Consider the following 13636-nt stretch of genomic DNA (forward strand, 5'->3'; position numbering starts at 1 on the left):
ATTAAATTTCAGAAATTAAATTAGATGAGCAGTGCACAAATCGGCTGAACCAGCTGGTGGACGAGTTGCCTGAGCAGCACCGATCGACCCTCACGGTCCTGCTGCGCCACTTCTGTCGTCTCTGCCAGATGCAACATGCCCGAGGGGTGCGAGAACCCCCGACCATCCTTGTGCAGGTCCTCTGCCACCTTTTCCTGCGCCCACCCTGGACTCGCATCATGCAAGTCGTCTACAACACCGAGGCCCACATTCGAATAATGGAGCTGCTTCTTCTGCAAGGCCGCTGGGGTGAGCCCCTTCCTCAGTTTGCTTCGGCCCCCCTTCTGCCCCCTCGAAAACCGTCTCGACTTGAGGTGTCTGCGGAGACGGCCCTGCTTGAGTGCGATTGGTACTGGGGCGAGGTCACCCGGGAGGAGGTCAACGAGAAAATGCAAAACACTCCGGATGGCACTTTCATGGTTCGAGACGCTTCAAGCAAGAGCGGCGAGTACACTTTGACCCTGAGAAAGGGCGGTGACAACAAACTAATCAAGATCTGCTATCGAAACGGCAAATTCGGCTTCACGGAGCCCTTCCGATTCAACTCTGTTGTCGAGTTGGTCAACTTCTACAAAAACCAGTCACTTGGGCAGTACAATTCAACTCTGGACATCAGACTGATCTACCCGCTGTCCAAGTTCCAGCAGGAGGACGAGGTCATCTCGTCGGACCTGGAAAAGGTCAGTGGCCAGTTGTTGGACGCCCACCGCGACCTGGAGGCCAAGATGCGGATGGAAGACGAGCTGAGGTACAAGGTCAACAAGACCATGAATGAGATCAGCATGAAGAGGCAAGCTCTGGATGCGTTCGACGAGGCCATCGCCATGTTCAAAGACCAGATGAACATGCACGAAAACTTCAAGTCCAAAGCGCAGCCGCACGAGCTGGAGATGCTCAGGGCCAACCACGCCATGCTGCTAGACAGGCTGGGTCAACTCGAGGACAGCCGATCCCACCTGGACAAGAGTCTCAAGCAGAAAGTCACCGATAGTAGGACTCTTGAGAGGGACGCCAACAACCTCAAATCTGAAATGCGCAACTTGAAGAAAACCAAAGATGCTTGCATCAGGTCAGTATTTTTCTAAATTAATTCAATTTACGCAAGTTCAACCTGTTACTGAATTTCTGATTGTCTGCAGGTGGTTGATGCACCAAGGAATGAAGCCCTCCAGGATTGAAGTTCTGCTGCAGCAACAGGAGGCTTCGGACAGTGAGATGGACGTAGACAGCCTTCCGCACCAGAACGAGGCCAACTGGCTGCTGATGGACTGCACTCGCAACAGGGCACAAGAGCTCCTAACAAACACCGCAGACGGCACTTTCCTAGTCCGGCCCAGTCGCATCCAAGACCAGTACGCCCTGTCCATAATGTAAGTTTCAGAAATGAATAAGTTTAAGTCAAATCTTTGCTTATAGTGGTGCAATTTTTTCCAACAATTTCTTTTCTTTAAACAAATTCTTCTGAATAATTAACTAGAACTTTTTTTTTAATTTAAAATTTATTTTAAAAAATGCTCTTACTCTTCCCTTTTTTAAATTTTTAATATTATTTTATAATTAATTTACACACTACATATCGAGGTTAATTTAAACAATATGATTGACATAATTTTCACAAATAAACAACAAAATTAATGATTGTGTTTCAGGTGCAACGGCCAAGTGAACCACTGCATCATACACCAGACAGACCGAGGGTTTGGATTCGCCGAGCCGTACAACATCTACAACTCGCTGAAGGAGTTGGTGCTGCACTACGCGCAGAACTCGCTGGAGGAGCACAATGACTCACTGAACACCACCCTGGTGTATCCGGTGATGGCACATTCCTTGCCAGCGCTGTGATAAGCCCCTCGAGCAGTATTCGCCTCCCACAAAACTACTCTCTACTCGATAAGAAAGTATAAATTGAAAGAACTCTTGCACCGACGCGAGACTCCGCCTTGTGATGATGATCTGACCGCGACGAAAATTACTTCTGTCAGCACGGGCTATGGCACTATCATCCCCTCTCACCCCCCATTTTACACAAACACGAAGAGAAGAAAACAAACAGTCGTTTCACAACCACCTTTCCAATTTTCTGAACATATTTAATGTTGATGTGTCCATTTTCTCATTGAAAATTCTCGGCAGCTGGGCTTTTTAGAGAGCACTTTTTTCTGTTTTTTACACATTTCTTATGTATCTCGATATATTTCGAGAGAATTTTATTATATATATATTTGCGTTTTTTTTTTTTTAATTTACCGAGCGGCGGGCCTGGTCAAAAGTGATACTTTTTTTACTATGCAAACGCTTCTTTCTCAAGATCAATTGGACAATAAGATTAATTGGAAAGAAGTTCTTTTTTATCTAAGGTTACTAAATGAAGTCAAAAGAAGCTTTATGTGACTAAATTTGCCCAGCACCCGCCCGGCTCTTGCCATTTTACCTGCCGGTTGCCACTTTGGATAGCCCTCTCAATGCATTCGCACTTGTTTTGTAGCGACACAAGCGCCAGGGCCACACTCGACAAAAGCGAGCCAGCCCCAAAAACGTGTGTCTAGACCAATCTAACTAAACTTGGCAACCAATCGAAAAAAGCTCTCGAATCAAGCCAGCTGCTCCGATAACGTTTTGTATAGGAAAAAAATAAAATAAATAACTGTTTCTCAATTCTGGGAAGAGAAAAATCTCCGTTCTTTGTTACGGACAAACCGATTTTTGTGGTAAAAAAACGAAGAGTACACTAATTCTTATCATCGAGTTGCTTAGCGAAGAAGCAGCATCAACAACAACAAAAAAACACGTCAAAGAGTGTGATCGTTCCAAAAATTCAATTGGAGCCCAGAACACTAATTTTTTCTAAACAATTGTACAAAAATCAGGAAGAGAAAAACGACGAATTGATGTCACTGCAAACAGCGATATAATTATTGTATTAAATCAATCGGTTGATTTTCCGCATCAAATGCACCAGCGCAGACAAAGCAAAATATATGTATATCAGTTGTTAATCGATTCGACTCTTGACAAAAATTACAAACACACACACGATATCCAATTATCATTGTAATGATTGTAACTGAGATGTGAGAATTTAACGATAGACCTGCTAATACAAATTTGCGAGTCAGAGCCGGGCCATGAGATGGCCCGGCTGGCCGCTTTTCACCCCTTGCCCTTGATAACCGTCTGGGAAAAAATTAGATTTTCACTCAACTCACTCACACACAAACACCCCTCACTTAACTAAAAAAATTGAAGTTCACACTCACTTGAATATTTCTATTATTCAATAATCAAAAAGGACAAAAAAAACTTGTATCGTGAATGTGATCCGCCAGTTAGCACAATTTTTAAGAAAATATCGCCTCTTCGTCGGAAAATAAAATACTTGGTGAAATTCTCTCCCTCGTAGTTTGTAATGGAGCAAAACAAGAAATGATGATGATACTTTAAGATTAAGCGAAAACAAAGTAACTTTAATGAAGAGATTTATTTTGTAGTGGTCGTGCATGAGAAGTGGAGAATTTGCGAGTGCGAACGTGGACGAGAGCAGCTAGACTGTCTTGAGTGTGAAAAACAAAAACATTTAGTGATTCGTACGTATGTTCACGGGACGGCGGTGCTTTGGACGCACTTTTCGAGCGGACTCGAACTCCGTCGTCTTTTTCGTTTGGCCGGGGCTGCCCCTTTTTACCAGGCACGCCACTGCAAAGTCCGGCTCTGTATTTGTATCATTTGTAATAAAGCCACAGATTATTATATACCAAACGAAATTATGCACCTGTTTTTCTTTAAATTAAAAACCATCGCTCTAAAATAAAATATTAATTTTAAATTTAAAATTACTGCAGCCTTTTGTATCTTATTATTGATCTATTGAGTACAAAAAATAAGCAAGGAAGAGATTTAAAAGAAAATTTATTATTACGAAAAATTGTCTGAAAAATAAAAAATAAAATAAATTTATTTTGTGCAAAAATTATACTGCATGACATTGAGCTCTTTATCATTGGCAATGGAGCTTTTAACTCGCAACTCCTCTGTTATTGCAAATAGTGGCGCCACCATCGTCTACACAAGTGCAATGGGGGTGTGGTATTTGCAAATCAGGGTGGTACGTAAAGGAGCTAGACTCTAAATCACAATTACATCAATTATTTATCTTGTACACTAGATTTTATTTATTAAATCTATATAGATTTCAATATAAAAGTCTGCCTCAAATTTATTGATCTTATTTTTTAGAAGAATTCGGGATTATCTTGGTTTTCATAGACTTCTTCTCATTAAAGATTCATTCAAGGTTACGGATTGCAAAATTTATTTATTTTGTAACTCTATATCATTTGAATGTGCATTAAAATTTGCATAATATTTTTGAAGAAAAATTTTTTCTTAAAATTTATCAAAGCTCGTCAGTTGGAAAGTTTTTTGTCACTTTGGGTAAAGTACTTTGTAGGAAGAATGCCACTTCCTCTCGAAACTCCACCGGCTCACGTCAGAATCTTGGCACTCAAAATTCGACCCGTCAGCGAGAGAAGAGTCAAAACGTATAGAGAGTTTCGACTTTTCGCAGATGCAGCCAACGAAATTTGCCTTCATTTTCCAAGATTGACCAACTGGCAGTACACATTTTCACAAGAAGACGCCAAAATCGGTAAAAATCCTAATTTTCAAAGCAAAAAACGCATCGCCAATTTTCTTTCGAGGCAATTTTGCATTTTTCCTTAACTAAGACCGGTTTTTATAACGCGCCAACGCATCCAAAGGAACCTCCAAAATATTGCAAAAATAAATTTTTTTAATTTGATAAATCTCACAAAAATTCCATATTACAATTGTCGTGCGAAATGTAATTTCCGCTTGATTTTTTCCAGCCGAATGTGCACCAACGAGTGAAATGTTGATGAACACCGAGGGTAAAGCCAAGTAGAAATTTTTACTAATCGTGCACCCTGGTGAGTTTCGAAGCACCAAGACTGCTTATTACTAACCCAAGCACGCTTAATTTCCTCAACGTTTAAGTAATTTTTTTGGAAATTTACAGTAGCAGAAGTGCATTCAAGGAGGATGTCAAATTCATGGCCAGGGGGCACGACGGCCAGCGAGCAGGCCATCAAATTGCTGCAGCAGCTTGAGAACGACTTGAGAAATTTGTCAATTGAACTTAAGAAGAAATATCCCAATCCACGAGAGGTACCTGACATTTTTATGCACTCTTCATTATCTCAAAATATTTTACGCAAAATTCTCAATGAATTCTACGCACAAAAATATAATTCATATTAAACAGAAAATTATTCTTTTGAGTTAACATATTTCTGTTCAATTGATTAATAATATTTCACTCCTTATAGTTTTTTTTCCTCAATTAATTTATCATCGGAAATGTGAATCAGTTTACATTTTACAAGAAGAAATAGTTTTACATCTTGTTAAACTTTTTGATTTCTTATTATACTTCTTTGTAGATTTCATGTGGAGAATCGTCTTCTACATTCCTCTTTCTTTTCCAGTCCTGCGAGGAGGGAATCGTGAAGCTTCGCAATGCAATGTCCAATCCGCAGACACCGGTGACCTACGTGGTCAACCAGATAATTTTCCCCGTGCAAGAGGCATGCAAGACCAAGGACCCGCGAATTGTGCGTCTGGGCGTCGGCGTCATCCAGAGACTGGTGACCCAGCAGGTCGTCGACCTCAAGTGCGCCGCCCACATTACAGACACCCTTTGGGGACTGATGGAGGCGGGGGTGGAGGAGGTCAAGGTGTTGCAAACGGTCACTCTATTGCTCACAACAAACTCTGTCGTTCACGGAGACACTCTAGCCCGGGTAATTTTTAGATTTCATAGTCTTAGAAATTTAATTATAATTATTTTACTCAAAGATTAAAGTGAAGTAGAAAAAAATTAATCACAATTTATTTCATTTTGAAAATGTAAATTTAAAATAAATTTTTTTAGAATAAATGACAAATTAAAATCAATTTCACTGTGTAATTTTTCCTATAATACTGAGGATGTAAGAAAAAAATTGATATATATTTTTAAAATATTTCAGAATTTGGTCCTTTGTTTCCGGCTGCATTTTGCAAAAGACTCGACCACAATCAACACAGCTGGAGCAACAGTTCGGCAGTTGATTTCACTTGTGTTTGAACGAGTGGTCGCTGAAGACAACGAATTTAAACCTGTGGCCAATCAGCAGGCCAACATTGAAGAGCTCAAAGTTCTCAGCAGCTCGCCACCAAAGGGGTTGAGGCCTTGTGCTGCTGACGCCTATTTGATGTTCCAGGTCAGCACCAGATTCCTCATTAATTTGCAAAAATTAAAGTTGAAAATTTTTAGGATCTCGTCCAGCTTGTGAATGCAGATCAGCCTTATTGGTTGATTGGCATGACTGAAATGACCCGGACCTTCGGTCTTGAACTCCTCGAATCGGTTCTTTTCCAGTATTCATCTGTATTTTTTGACGTAATATTTTGGAATAAATTGTCCCAGATTTGTGTTTAATTTGCAAATTCTAACTTCAGCACCATGAATTCAGTTTTCTGCTGAAGGAAAGAGTTTGCGCTTTGGTGATCAAACTCTTCTCGCCCAACATCAAATACCGAAACTCTGTTCCTGCAAGTGTACAACAGGCGTCGTCCCTCGACAAGCCGTACTTTCCAATCAGCATGAGGTTGCTCAGGGTCGTTTCAATCCTAATTCAAAAGTATCACTGCTTATTGGTGAGTGAACTAAAATTTGTATCTTACAATTATTATTTTTTTTTTGTTTTTTAATTTTTTTAAATGGAACCTTTAATTTATAATTAGAAAAAGCTTAAATTTGATTTGTTTGAAAATAATTTTAATTAAAAAATAAATAATTAATTAAATTTTCTAAACTAGGTGACTGAATGTGAGATTTTCCTTTCGCTGATCGTCAAATTCCTGGACCCGGACAAGCCGTGTTGGCAACGCTCGCTGGCTCTAGAAGTTCTGCACAAGCTTTGCATCCAGCCAGTGCTGCTCGAGTCCTTCTGCGAGTGCTACGACCTTAAGGCACATGCCACCAAAATCTTCAGGGACATTGTCAACTCTCTAGGGGCCTTCGTGCAGTCCCTCTTCGTCCACCCGCAGCTCAACCCGGCACCAAAAACGGCTCTCGAGCAGTCGCCTGCACTTTTAGCAGGGATGCCTGTTGGCCCGGGAGTCACTCCGCAGCCAGGATTTTACCTCAGAGGCGTTTGGCTTCCTCTGGCAGCCACTTTTGTCCCTGGCCAGGCCAAATCCTCCTAGTAAGTTTAAAAAAAAAATTCGATTATTATAATATTATTTTATGTTAATTGTTTATTCTTTAAAAATTAGGGTAAAAAATAGGAAAAAAGAATGAGAAATATAAAATATTTCAACTGTTATATTTCAAAAGTAAAATTACACTATTAATTTTATTTTTCTTATAAATGTTTATAGTTTTTATTTATCCAAAATGAAACTCAATTTTGTATGGAAAATTAAAATTAATTTTCCATAAGCAACCCCAGAACAATTCTTAATTTATTGTTTTTTAAATCTTCACTTTAATCTTTATTTAAGTTACATTAAATTAACTATATATTTAATTTTTTAAATTGTTCTTATGTATTTCAGTTTAGAAATGTTGGACCGAATTGAGCCACCGAGCATTCCTGAGGGCTACGGCATCTCTGTTGCTTATGCTGCCCTTCTCGATACAATCCGTTCCATATCCTTGGCCATCAACGGACCGTCAAAGGTCGAGAACAGTGACGAAGATAAGCAGCCAGGCACTGAAGAGGTGACCAAAAACAAGGCTGTGCATGCCCAGTTGGTCAATTCGAGTTGGTGTGGCCTCTTGGCAGCTCTTAGTCCTCTTCTAGAAGCAAGGTGGGTTGACCGAAAATAATAATTGGATTAGAAAAGTAAAAAAATTGTTTGTCTGCAGTACGGACGAGATCATCATGGAGAATGTCTTGCAGTCGATGCAGACGTTCAGCAGCTTGTGTGGCCAGCTGGAAATTAATACTGCCAGGGACGCTTTCATCACTGCAATTTGCAAGGCGTCACTTCCACCGCACTATGCTCTGAGCATGCTGAACATCATAACACCCTCTTTAAATAGAAGTATGGGAACTTAATTTTAAAATTTTAGTATGATGATTTGTAAAAGAAGAAATTTAATTAGAAAAAAATTTATTATTTTCAAATTTTGGGGAAACATTCAATAAATTAAGCATTTTTATTCCCCTTTGGTTTTTTAGTGCTTTATTAACAATTCATTTAAATTAAAAGTGATTCAACTTTTAGGTCATGGTCATGATGGGCACGATTCAATGCAATACAACCTGAATGCCTTTGGAGAAAATGACTTCCGGCAGCAAGTGGTTGCCGTCGGCACCCCTTTACCTTCAGTTTCGTGGCCCGCAGGGGCGCAGCAAGGCCCAGTTATGCTCACCTCGAAAAACCTTCAGTGCATGAGGGCCCTGCTGAGTTTAGCCCATTGTCACGGCTCCATCCTCGGCTCTTCGTGGTATCTGATTCTGACCACCCTCCAGGTTCGTTTTATTTATTTAAAAAAAAGTTTCATAATAATAAAACTGTTTTGAGCAGCACCTAGTGTGGATTTTGGGACTGAAACCATCAACCGGAGGCAGTTTGAAGGCAGGTCGAAGTACGACAGATTCAAACGCTGTCATAACCACGGCTGTAATGGCCGACTTGCCGGTTCTTTCGGCCATGCTGAGCAGATTATTCGAGTCGAGTCAGTATTTGGATGAGGTTGCACTTCATCATCTAGTTGACGCTCTGTGCAAACTGTCCAGAGAAGCTATGGAACTTGCCTACTCTAACAGGGTAAAATTTTATTAAATTTTAGGTTCGGGCCCTCAATTTATTTAGCGTATATTTTTTTTAATATGAAATTATTTAATATTTTTATCTCTCTCCAAATAATTTATACATTGTGGAGCATTATTTTAATATAAATTTAAAAGTAGTAATTGGCAACAACAAAACACATGAATTTCATGAGTTTTTTAAATAATTTCTGCCAATTTTACATACATTTAATTAATTTAAATGATATAATCATTCAATTCATTTTTGTGAAAGATTAATTTTCTCGTGATTTCAGGAGCCTTCACTTTTTGCTGTGGCCAAACTGCTTGAAACGGGGTTGGTGAATCTGCCCAGGGTGGAGGTTTTGTGGCGGCCGTTGACAAACCACCTGCTCGAAGTTTGCCACCACCCTCACATCAGAATGAGGGAATGGGGGGTGGAGGCGGTCACTTACTTAGTAAAGGCTGCTCTCCAACACAAATACAAACCTCCTTTGAAGGACAATAAGGTAACTTGATTCAGTGATGCAAAACTAGGATTTTTAATAATTTTTGTTTTTAGAAACTACAAACATTACTGTTGAGCCCTTTGGCCGAACTTTCTGCTGTTCCACACACACATAGTGATGTTAGACAAAAACAACTGGAATGCGTTTTGCAAGTAATTATTTTTAATAAAATTTGAAAGAACAATAATATTCTTGTCTGCTTTGAATTTTAGATTTTGCACAGTTCTGGTGAGATTTTGTCTCATGGTTGGCCTCTAGTCTTGGGAATCATTGGTGCTGTCAACGATCAGCAAGGGTGAGAAAAAATTATAGTTGATAACATAATTTCATTATTCAGAAACAAAAAACTATTTTTAAATTAAAAGTTCAAGGTTTTTTATTCAATTTTATATTTTTTTTCCAGGGAAGTCTTGATCAGACTAGCATTCCAGTGCCTGCAGCTGGTAATTACTGACTTTCTACCAGTAATGCCGTGGCGTTGTTTGCCGCTCTGTGTCGATACGGCCGTCAAATTCGGCTTCCAGATGCAAGAGCTTAACATTTCCCTAACAGCTGTCGGATTGATGGTGCGAATATTAATTTGACCCACATGTGATGAATGTTTTAACCCGGTGTGTACTTTGCAGTGGAACATTTCTGATTACTTTTATCAGAATCAAGACAAGCTCTCCAACTCTCTGAACGGTGAGGAGGCTATTTTCCCCGACTTTCCCGGAACACCAAACATGCCTCCCTTCGACAAACTGTGGATGTGCCTCTATGCAAGACTAGGTATCTTTTGAAATATAGATTTCTAAAAAAAAGCTTCAATTTTTTTCATCAAGGTGATCTCTGCGTCGACACTCGGCCGTCGGTCAGAAAATCAGCAGGGCAGACTCTTTTCTCAACTCTCAGTGCCCACGGCGTCCTCTTGAGACAGCCGACCTTACACGCTGTTCTCTGGCAAGTGCTGTTTCCCTTGCTTGATAAGGTTCGAAGTCTGTCCAGCTCAGCCAGCAGTGAAAAAGTGGACCCTGGTGGCAATATTTTGATACACCACACGAGAAACACTGCTCAAAAGCAGTGGGCAGAAACTCAAGTAAAATTCATATTCAATGTGAAACTTTTAAAATTAAAAATTTATTTAATTTCAGGTGATGACACTTTCGAACGTTGTTAGGGTTTTTAATTCCAAACGGCAGCTTTTGCAATCAGCTGGTGATTTTTCCGACGCCTGGTCACTTTTACTAGGATTTGTGGAGTATTCGTCGTTGAATAAAAATAATGAGGTAAATTTTAATTTAAGATAAAATTTTTTTTTATTTTCATACAACTGTAGTAATTGTAAAATAATTCTTTTCTTGCATTACAAATAAATCAATAAATTTTGCTTGGAAAATTTTCTGAGAATCATAAAATAGGACATTTTCTACTCTTGATTTTTGATTGAAATTTGTAGTTTTTTTCTATAACTATTTGGTGCAATTTTTTTCAAAAATATATCTTTTATTTTGCAAGGTTTCCCTCTCGGGTTTGAAGTGTCTTCAAGAAATGTTGTACCAAGGCAAAGGCCTGGACGACACTGCAGCTGAAGATCCACCAACCCAGTGGGGTCCTTTGTGGGCCGCAGCCTGGACGACCTGGCTCCGAATCGGTGAGGAAAGCACTGTCCCACCTTCCGAAAATGAAGAGGAGGTCTACGTACCCACCCAGGCATTCCTGGCAGCCCTGGTGCAAACTTTGCCGGCCCTTTTGCCACACGCTGGGCTTGAATCGCGGCAACAGGGTCAGTTGGCCCGGCTGCTGAAGGTCCTGCACCAGGCCGTGGCTGTGCCCTCGCAAGAGTATCCACCTTTTCAAATGCTGGCCAACGATTCGGCATTGTCGCCATTGCAGGACGCGGTCATCAGCACCCTCGTCACTCTGCAAAATGTTAGCATTTATTTTCATATGGTTAAAATCTAATCTGAGAAGTTTATTGATTTTCTTTTAGGAGGCGTTGATTGACAAGGAGCACATGGAGAACATGCTGCCAGAAATTTTTGAGCAGTTGCTGGCGTTTGTCAAATTTTCCTGTGTTGCTCCACAATATGGAAATTTGCAGCTCAAATCAAACTGTCAAATGGGAGTAAGTTGAATAATTATCTTTTTCAAATCTAAAACATTTAAAAATAAGAATAGAATAGTGAGGAGAAATCAAAATTTAACTATTTTTACTTACAACTTTTTTAATGTCTTTTACAAATAAATTCTTGTTTGATAATTAACTTTTTGTGCATGATATGAAATTTATAAGACCTCTTTTAGCATATCCATGGTGCTAATTTTCAGCCTGAATGGGGTGCAGTGAATTACGTGCCCTTTGGTGAGAAGTGTTTGAGTATGGCAGTGAAGCTTTTCCTGAAAACCGCCGAGGAGGAGACGATAATAAAAAACCAGATCCTTCAAAAAATTCTAGAGGTTACTATCAATCATTTACTCTCTATTCATGAGTTACATTTTAAATATAAAATCTTACATTAAATCACAAATCGATACAACAAAAAAATTGAATACAAATTTTTTTTTATGGTTTTTAACAATAAAAATTAATATTTCAGTCCCTGAGGGTGCCTTTGTCAATGAAGTATTCTTGCCCTTCGCAAACCACTTGGAAGGCAGCAATCACCAAACTCCTCGGAGTCCTTCATGTCGGTCTGCCCATTGCAAGGAGAAGGAGCGAACACCACAAATCCATGTGGCCCGTGTTGGCAGACACACTTGACTTATTCCTCTTTCCTAAAGGGTAAGTTTAACTTTGAATTATATTTTGTACAATAACTCATTTGAACAAAAACATGACAAATTTCTTCAAATCAAGTAAGACGGACAAGCAGGTTGTTTTGAATTTAAAAACTGACCCAAAATTTTAGTGCACCTCCGCCGAGCAGAGGATTGGAGGAAATTGAAACGGACGAGGCAGTCGACTGCCAAGTGATAGAGCAGCTTCGAGATGAGGTGCTTCCTCATGCCCATTCCATTCCTAAAGAGTTCATCCTTAAAGTGGTTGTGCTCTTGAACAAAGGCTCCATACACTCGGCAACACATACCTCATCAACAGGTGAGAAAATAATTATAAAAATTATCATTAAATAAATTTGAAAAAAAAAACAGACTATGATTGTGAGAGAAAGCTGCGAGAGGAGTTTGCCAAAATTTGCTTTGAGACGCTTCTGCAGTTTTCATTGTTGGACAACAATGACCTGGGCACCAAAGAGGAAGGTGTGGCAGGTCGACTGGCAGTTACGGCTTTACTGCTTCGCTTCCAGGATGTGCTCAAGCAGTACGTCGAAGAGGAACGGAGTTCAGGACAGTGTCCATTGCCTCGGTAAGATAATTTTTCAATTAACAAAAATTGAATTCGTTTAGTCTGCTTTATGTAAATAATTGTAATTTAAACAAATGTCACATTCTATGTAAGTACGCTTGTTAGGTGAGATATTTCTAAATTGGGGCATGTATTTGAGTGCAGTTACAGATTGGCTGAAGTTTCGTTTGTGCTAAAAGCTGTTGCCACATTGGTCATGTCCCTCAAAAAAGCACCTCCGGGGAAAGGTAAATGTATTAATTTTTAATATATTTTGCTCATTTCTGATTTAATTTAAAAATATAGTGGACAAAAGCGCCTGGGAGCATCTTATCGGGCTGTACCCCTACTTGGTCAACTGTACATCCGCATCGTCCTCGCCGAGCGTACTTTTGTCTCTGCGCGAGGCCCTCCTGCAATTCACCGACCTCATCCAGCCTCCATCAATGCACTGAACTTCGGCAATTTAAGTGTAAAAGTCACCACACAATTGTTTTTTGTGATCGACCATAATCGTTGCAGAATTTATTTGTAAGAACAAGTGATGGATTTAAAAACAAAATAACTCTATCGCTAAATTCCACTTTTCTAGCTTTAAAAAAAAATGTGCGATACTTATTTTTCTGTTGAACTCTTTAAGCGCCTGCAATTGTTTTAAATGTGCGAGAAGTATTTGTTAAATTTCTTTTTTAAATGTTTTGCCTCATTATTTGTTTTGCATCTGCCAAATAAATATTTAGAAACAAGTTTTCTATCACGTCATTACAATTAAAAGATTGTTTTAAACGCCAAGGTATTTGTTGAAAAATATCACAATATTCTTGTAGAGCTGGTTCTTGCTCAATATCTTTTAAATTGACTTGACATTTAACTACAACCGCAGAGGAGATATTTCTGATCAAACTTGCATGTTTGTTTCTTTGACAAGCAATGGC

At 39.5% G+C, this 13636-nt stretch overlaps 2 protein-coding genes across 7 annotated transcripts in view; both read left to right on the forward strand.

Moving 5' to 3' along the window:
• The window catches only part of LOC132193089 (phosphatidylinositol 3-kinase regulatory subunit alpha), a 54811-nt gene extending 52462 nt beyond the window's left edge, over window positions 1-2349 (forward strand). For all 3 annotated transcript variants that reach the window (XM_059613469.1, XM_059613470.1, XM_059613468.1), the window contains exons 13-15: window positions 13-1108; window positions 1179-1409; window positions 1689-2349. In XM_059613469.1, coding sequence (XP_059469452.1) covers window positions 13-1108; window positions 1179-1409; window positions 1689-1884 — 1523 coding nt within the window. In that variant the 3' untranslated portion in view covers window positions 1885-2349. The remainder of the gene's footprint in view (window positions 1-12; window positions 1109-1178; window positions 1410-1688) is intronic.
• Window positions 2350-4526: 2177 nt separating this feature from the next.
• On the forward strand, window positions 4527-13489 carry LOC132193088 (protein MON2 homolog). Of its 4 annotated transcripts, none has more exons than XM_059613464.1 (27): window positions 4527-4687; window positions 4908-4949; window positions 5078-5226; window positions 5547-5861; window positions 6090-6323; window positions 6377-6502; window positions 6562-6759; window positions 6922-7310; window positions 7663-7917; window positions 7976-8154; window positions 8338-8585; window positions 8641-8883; window positions 9164-9376; window positions 9430-9528; window positions 9589-9671; window positions 9780-9942; window positions 10003-10147; window positions 10201-10454; window positions 10510-10644; window positions 10874-11287; window positions 11349-11483; window positions 11663-11815; window positions 11956-12140; window positions 12268-12455; window positions 12509-12722; window positions 12867-12949; window positions 13008-13489. In XM_059613464.1, exons 2-27 carry the CDS (start codon window positions 4931-4933, stop codon window positions 13154-13156), a joined length of 4968 nt encoding a protein of 1655 aa, XP_059469447.1. In that variant the 5' UTR covers window positions 4527-4687; window positions 4908-4930; the 3' UTR covers window positions 13157-13489. The 4 variants fall into 4 exon arrangements, with proteins under 4 accessions (XP_059469447.1, XP_059469448.1, XP_059469449.1 ...); XM_059613465.1 differs by having other exon boundaries at window positions 12873-12949; XM_059613466.1 differs by having other exon boundaries at window positions 11687-11815.
• Window positions 13490-13636: the final 147 nt, after the last annotated feature.

This window comes from Neocloeon triangulifer, unplaced genomic scaffold, assembly GCF_031216515.1.
Source record: "Neocloeon triangulifer isolate White Clay Creek 2 clone unplaced genomic scaffold, ASM3121651v1 ptg000003l, whole genome shotgun sequence".
NCBI lineage: Eukaryota > Metazoa > Arthropoda > Insecta > Ephemeroptera > Baetidae > Neocloeon > Neocloeon triangulifer.

Coding starts and splice junctions, on each gene's coding strand:
- LOC132193088 (XM_059613464.1), top strand. Junction 6,760..6,921: donor AAAAGTATCACTGCTTATTG/GTGAGTGAACTA, acceptor TTTCTAAACTAG/GTGACTGAATGTGAGATTTT. Junction 9,672..9,779: donor GCTGTCAACGATCAGCAAGG/GTGAGAAAAAAT, acceptor TTTTTTTTCCAG/GGAAGTCTTGATCAGACTAG.